Source organism: Ixodes scapularis, unplaced genomic scaffold, assembly GCF_016920785.2.
Source record: "Ixodes scapularis isolate PalLabHiFi unplaced genomic scaffold, ASM1692078v2 PGA_scaffold0__279_contigs__length_252992795, whole genome shotgun sequence".
NCBI classification, from domain to species: domain Eukaryota; kingdom Metazoa; phylum Arthropoda; class Arachnida; order Ixodida; family Ixodidae; genus Ixodes; species Ixodes scapularis.
Window position 1 is genome coordinate 18,318,589 of NW_024609835.1, and position 7,563 is coordinate 18,326,151.

A 7,563-nucleotide genomic window follows, 5' to 3' on the forward strand; every position below is an offset into this window, starting at 1 on the left:
TGAAGCTCAGAGCAAAATGTACTAGACGAAGCGGGGGGTCGATAGCAGGCGCAAAAAATAAAATCCTTGTTTCTGACATGTACACGGGCACACACGAACTCTAATGATAGGTTAAGTGGTATAACGCTCGATATTATAGAATCACGAACAGCGATAAGAACACCGCCACCTGAGCGCGAGTCACGATTGAAACGATAAAATTTGTACATACCTTCACACTCAAAAATTTCACTGTCAGCAATTTTACTAGGAAGCCACGTTTCGGTCAGGGTAACAATATCAGCTGTACACGTGTCGATAAGAGATGACAAAGCGTCGCGTTTGTTGCACACGCTTCGCACGTTAGAATACAATATTGAGATAGCGTTAGTCGCCGGGCCTTTACATAGTTATGTTGATGACGCGTGTGAATTATAATTGCTTGGACCAGGTGCGGAAACTGCGTTATCAGTGCCCGGTTGCGGCGCGGAAACTGTATTATTGGCACCCGGAGGGAGAGACGCGGCGTTGTTAGCTTCACGAGCGTGACTAGGAGTCACTTCGCAAACACAATCTGTTACAGGGCAGTAAGTATACACCTTTTGATTAACGTGCAGCCTGTTTAGTTTGAGCGAGAACCTCTGACCGGTGCCTTTACCGAAATCGATTAACTTTTTACGTAACTGCCGCGTAGCCGGACAGAAATCCTCACTGACTGAAATTCCTGTTCCTTTCAACTTATAACGCTGAGAAAACACATTCGCCTTGAATTTAGAGAAAGAGAATTTAACAATTATTGGCCGGCATTTATTAGTTGAGTATGAGCCTAATCTATGAGCACGGGATATTGCCTCGCCAGGTAGATCTAGTCCTAATATTGTGGAAAGATTATCGCGGATATGAGATTCTGACTGCGACCAGTCTTCGGAAAGGGTGTCGGCGATACCGTAGAAAAGTAAATTGTCACGACGGGATCTATCTTCAAGCTCATTAAGTCTTGAATTCAGAACGGTAGTTTCGCCTCGGACGGCCTCACTAACAACATTAGACAGTTCAGTAGGATGCTTTGGCACATCTAGTAATTCCACAAGTGATTCGACTGCTGCAAGTCTTGAATTGATGTCTAACACTTTTAGTTCTAGCTGATGCTGGTTATCTTTGACCTGATTTAGCATGTCAACCATTTCGGTATGACGCGCATCGTTTTTAGAAGACTGTTCAGCAATGGCAGCCAGAATATCAGCGTTAGTGATAGGGCCGGGGTTTAATTCAACGTCCCCAGACAACAAAAGTAACTTAAAAACGTGAACACACATATAAGCAATTCTAAGAAAAACCAGCGGGCACTGGAGGAGCAGCAGAAAGCCATTACAGGATCGTTTAACGTGAAAAGATGGGTATTTACGAACCTGCAGAATGAAGCAGAAGGGATTTTGAAGCAACCGCATAGCCGCCGCTCCTCTGTGCCCACTGAAAGCGTCCTGCGGTGACCAGGAGCTTAAATTCCCAGAGAATCCTGCTGTCGTTGACGATGATGCTGGCTTGGTGAAGGGGAGGGACGAAACTGTGGCATCGAACACGGGCGCGGTGTCGTCACCGATAGCCGCCAGGACAGTGCATGATGACGGTGCAGAGATGGTGGCTGGCTGTCGAGGAGGAGGTAGCCCTGTCCCAAGGAAGGCCAAAATCTGCAGAATGAAGCAGAAGGGATTTTGAAGCGACCGCATAGCCGCCGCTCCTCTGTGCCCACTGAAAGCGTCCTGCGGTGACCAGGCGCTTAAATTCCCAGAGAATCCTGCTGTCGTTGACGATGATGCTGGCTTGGTAAAGGGGAGGGACGAAACTGTGGCATCGAACACGGGCGCGATGTCGTCACCGATAGCCGCCAGGACAGTGCATGATGACGATGCAGAGATGGTGGCTGGCTGTCGAGGAGGAGGTAGCCCTGTCCCAAGGAAGGCCAAAATCTGCAGAATGAAGCAGAAAGGATTTTGAAGCGACCGCATAGCCGCCGCTCCTCTGTGCCCACTGAAAGCGTCCTGCGGTGACCAGGCGCTTAAATTCCCAGAGAATCCTGCTGTCGTTGACGATGATGCTGGCTTGGTGAAGGGGAGGGACGAAACTGTGGCATCGAACACGGGCGCGATGTCGTCACCGATAGCCGCCAGGACAGTGCATGATGACGGTGCAGAGATGGTGGCTGGCTGTCGAGGAGGAGGTAGCCCTGTCCCAAGGAAGGCCAAAATCTGCAGAATGAAGCAGAAGGGATTTTGAAGCGACCGCATAGCCGCCGCTCCTCTGTGCCCACTCGTGTTTCGCCGTCAGCGTAGGTATCTAAACCACGCCATGTATTTTACATGGACGACGTTGATTTTCAACAACTATATCGCCTCTTGAAAGACGTGGTAAGGTGGCTGAGCGATGAACTGCGTGGCGAACCGATCTTGAGGCGATGGAGCCGTGAATGGACCGTTGTCCCCGTCGTGAATCCTACAAATAAATTCTACAAAGTGAATCCAGAAACACATGAGTTTTTACGGCAACCTGCAACCAGGAACGCCATTTACCGTTACCTACAGGCTTTTACAAATATTCTGATGGATTGCTGCGCTGCATAAATGTAAGAAAAACGCACTTGATATAATTTAAACTAAAACAGAGGATAGAAGAAAAGCAATGTGCATGACTGGCGCAGACTAACAACTGTGGAATTTCTTTCTCATCTTGCTCCCTCCACATCATATTTTGACAAACAAATTGGTCGTTAGTTGTTTATACAGCAGGAGAACATGCCAGAACATGGCGACATTGTTACCCACTGTAGATAAGCAAATTAGCCAGTGCAGAATGACTGCTAGCCTGGGGACTTTAACATGCACCACGCAGTAGTGATCCACGACCGCACGCCGGTACGATGACCATTTCGATCGACACGGGCAGGGGTGCGGATTGAACCCACGATCCTGGCTTCTGCAGCGCAAGCTTTCGCTCTACGTGCACCCTATTTTGAGAAACATATTGTGGCTGTCTGGTGGTGGGGGGGGGAGAAAGATGAGAAATTACACAGTTGTTAGTCTGCGCCATTCCTGTATGTTGTTTTTCGTGTATTCTCCGCTTTAGTTTAAATCTTTATCAAGTGCGTTTTTCTTGTATCTACGCAGCGCAGCAAACCATCACAATGTCTAATCAACTAGCCCATATAGAAGCAACATTTATATAATTAGCATCCGTGCTGTTACCGATTCTTATTTGTTATTTACGATTTAAATAAAATAATTGGGTCGCGTTTATGTTGATACAGCCTAAAACTTGGTCTGCCTCAACGGGCGACGATCCTCTTAGCATGTAGATGAGAAATTTAGCCTATACAGTACTACCGCTAGCCATTAACGATCATCCCGTGGTAGTGATACACGACCGCACGCCGGTACGATGCTCATCAACATCGAAACGGGTAGGGGTGGGGATTGAACCCAGGACACAGGGGGTTCTGCAAAGGAGCTTTCGCTCGACGTGCTCCGGAGGAAGACGAAGTGTCTCTAAGAAGGCTGCACTTTTCTAGCCTTGTTCAGTTGAAACCGAATATTTATTGTTATCAGCTGCCTTAATAGCCAGAAATTGAATCAACATTCAAGAACGCTGATCCGGTCATCAACTGGCGGGTATCCCCGCACTGGGTCTTTCCCAGTGCAAGTGAATCGACCTCGCCATGTCCCTCAAGTCATCTTCACTGCATTCGAATCACAAGGCCACCACCGAAAGGTACAGTCTGCCTTCCTCCATATGCGGTCACTCAATATCCGCATCAGAAGCTGATAATAACAGCCTGACTGGAAATCGTGCTGTGGGACCCACTCTAGAGGATCAGGGTGCTACCACATCCCAGCGGCGGGCGATAATTCCCCCTAATGATATGGAAATGTCCGACATCGATGACGAAGGCTGGACCCCAGCTAAGAAATCAAAAAAGTGGAAAAAACCTAGCTCGAATTCAAGCAACAGCACGGGCACAATTTGCACAGGCGCCCTAATGAGAGAAGGTCTTACGGTTATCTCTGTATCAGCTTCTGAAGACACTCTAATTACGTCATTGAACACTCTAAAAGTATCCGATGCTCTAAACTTACTCTGCCTAGAGTGCATCATAGAAATAAGGTACAACAGACGCCTGAACATCATAGCAGTCGATACAAGGAATGGACAGACGACGCGTGCCCTTCTAGACTGCAAGAAGTTATGTGGGATTCCAGTAAGAGCTTACGAACCGCTTTCTCGGCATTACGCTGTAGGCGTAATCACAGAAGTGGACACCGCGCTGTCCGAAGCAGATGTCTGGGAGCATTTAAGATCTCCGGAAAATAGGGTAGCAAGACTTCGTCGGCTTGGACAGAGCTCAGCGATGAAGATCTCCTTTGGCGGTACAACACAACCAAATTTTGTCTACCTTGGCCTTGTGCGTCATTCCGTGACCCTGTTCAAAGAACGCCCTATATAGTGCCGCAAATGCTGTCGCTACGGGCATCGCGAGGCATCCTGCAAAAATGCTCCTGTCTGCAACAGTTGCAGTGGCACTCATCCAGATACAGAAGTGTGTAAACTGCGGTGAAGCCCATTCTGCCAAATCTCTATCTTGCCCAAAATGGAGGAAAGAAAGGAAAACTCGCAACTATGCTAGACATCACGCGGTCGACTTTCGCACCGCCAAAGTCGCCTTACAAGAGCCGAACGCTCCGAACCCAACAAAGGGCAGCGATGAGTTTCCTCCTCTTCCCCAGATGTCTGCGGCCGGGGAAACCGGGAAGCAGGGACAGAACCAAGACACATACGCTTCTATTTCAAAGGGCCAGGAAAAAGGCAAGCCAAGAGCAGGCATTACCAACAATGGGCAGAATTCAGACGAAAGACCACAAGAAACCACTACTGAGGCCACAGTGTCTAAAGGTGCCAACCACCAACGTTCTTCGGAGAGGTACCATCAACCACCACCAAGAACAACTCCACCAAGCCAGTGTCGGATTTCTCTTCTTAAGGCAGCAACTAACATGGCTTGCACGCTGCTAGCAACAGTGAATTCGGAATGGTCACGTTGCATACTTACATTTCTTCAAATGATACTTTCACTTGTGAGATCACTGTGAAACCGGGAGGGAACCAGTGCAGCAAGCAACTTACGCGCGTTCGTCACCAAAAACATTCATTCATACCTGAGACGAGTATAAGTAACCTTCAAACTCGTTTCCCTGAACTCTTACAGGCGAGACGGACTGCAGTGATACAAAAATCTAACATTTTTCCTCTAGAGGTACAGATATTTTCTTCTTTTTTTTTAATACAACAATGAAGCCCGACCCAAAGAGCAATCTCGGGTATCAATCCTTCTAAGAGAAAGCTTTAACTACCAATCCACAGACATCCACGATTGGGGACACTAGTAGAAGACCTACAGCCCGCCCCCAGCCTCTCACCTGTTCCGCCCTCCAGTGGTACTGTAATGGCTTGAGAACGAAACTCCCAGAGCTACGCGACCACGTTTTACACCACGCCTACGATGCTGTGGCCCTCCTGGAACCCAGAATGCCAGCCGGCAGCATACGTATTGCGGGTCACGTAGTTTACTGCAGCAGGCCTGTGGTGGCGGGCGTGACACCGCGAGCAGCCCTCCTAGTTCGACGAAACCTACGACAGATAGAGATAGACCTCAGCGATCTTTGCACTGAAGGAGCAGATTTCGTGGCAGTAAAATTGGAATTCGTAGACCGTTACCTGACCATCGTATTGGCATACGTGGCCCCTAATGTACCTTGGGACGTCCATGTACTCGCGGACATTCGCGCACGGACCAAGGGAGAAGTTATAATTGCCGGCGATTTCAATGCCCATTCACGGTCCTGGGGGGACAGAAAGGGCTCTCGGCGAGGTAGAGAGCTACAGGCAATGCTAGATAGGCTCGACCTCAGAAATATTACAAGTGGGAATCCGACATTTGTACGGCCTGGAGTGACGGGAAGCGTAATTGATCTGACTTTCACGACTTGCGCCCTACGTCTCAATGCAACTCCTCAGGCAGACAGCTGGAGAAGTGATCATCTACCCATTGTCATCGGAAGGCCACCAAAAGCTCCTCTGAAGACTTGCCGCGTCGTCGACTGGGACCGCTTCCGTACCCTGCTCGAAGAGGTGCTGGAAGAAGGACGATCCTTCACCCCGGAAACGCTCTCCCGCGTCCTCCAAAAGGTCACCCGCGAAGTCAGAGTGCCAACAACACGTCCCAACCCCAACCTCAAATGGCTAGAACTGTGGGCAAAAAGACGTCGCGCCCAGCGACGGTCATGGGCCACTGGAGATCCGGCAGATGTACTGGCATACCGGCGACTGGATGCCAAGTTCAGGAGGAACGGTGAAAAACTAGCACGCCGACAATGGCGCTTCAAATGCACCACCTTAGACTAACCAGCCGGAGGAAGCCGGGCCTGGCGGATGGCGAGAACACTAGCAGGTCGCCCAATCCCCCAAAACCCTGTACTTGGAATGGCCGTGGCAATGAACCCTCAATCAACAGACTCGCGGATGCATTTACTGAGGTTCCACCACTGCCGGCTACCGGCCCGCCCCCCCAGGGTTGGAGCAAGTTCCGTCACCCAACAGCGACTTCCATGCAGCAGCCAGACGAAGACTTCACCCTGCACGAACTGCAGCACGTTCTCGATGCTCTCCCGAGACACCGTACGGCCCCAGGCCCAGACGGAATCACCAACCAAGCATTGAGAAACGTTAACGAGTCGGCTGTCCCAGCAATGCTGACTCTAATCAATCATGTGTGGAGGACCTCTAAAATACCAGAAGCGTGGAGAGAAGCAACCACGGTACCACTACTGAAACGCGGGAAACCCCAAGACCAACCAACTAAGCTCCTATAGGCCCATCTCAATGACATCATGCCTCGGCAAAGTGATGGAACGAATGGTTCTACGTCGACTAGTCTACCACCTTGAGGCGGCCGGGGCTCTGCCAGACTGCTTCTAGGGGTTCCTCCACCACAGGAGCACCGCGGACGCAATTGGTGACATCACCAGCTCGCTGGAGGAGGCCAAAGCACAAGGTTGGTCGGCGATGGCCGTACTAGTATATACAGCGCCAAAAAACGACAGGACAAAGACGAGAGTAAACAGGACGAGGCGCACTCGCAACTAAAGTTTATTTAGGAAAAAACACATATTATATAGGCCGTTAAAAATGCCTATTCATCCCATCAATCCAGAAGACCTCTTGATAAAATCAAACTCTTTCCCTGAGAGGGCAAGGGAAGGCTCGCTAACGCATTCATGTCCCTTTGCTCTAATCTCAAACGCCTCGTGCATTTCACGGCATATTTTATCTTTGTATTTCGCCAGAACCTTCACATCATGCAGAACTGGTGAGCACGGGCAGCGACTGCAAGGAACAGCTAGATTACCAGACGGGCTTGCTCTCATAGCTGACGCATGTTCCCGTGCACGATCATTGACACATCTGCCAGTCTGGCCGATGTACACGGGTCGTGCACGGGAACATGCGTCAGCTATGAGAGCAAGCCCGTCTGGTAAT

The 7,563-nt window shown here is 49.8% G+C and overlaps 1 protein-coding gene across 1 annotated transcript; it reads right to left on the reverse strand.

Moving 5' to 3' along the window:
* Positions 1–389: 389 nt before the first annotated feature.
* LOC121045950 lies at positions 390–1,427 on the reverse strand. Its single transcript, XM_040499455.1, has one exon. It carries the CDS (start codon positions 1,425–1,427, stop codon positions 390–392), a length of 1,038 nt encoding a protein of 345 aa, XP_040355389.1.
* Positions 1,428–7,563: the final 6,136 nt, after the last annotated feature.

What these genes read in the sequence shown, in the direction of transcription:
- LOC121045950 (XM_040499455.1), bottom strand. Translation starts at nt 1,427, where the DNA reads ATGCGGTTGCTTCAAAATCCCTTCTGCTTCATTCTGCAGGTTCGTAAA.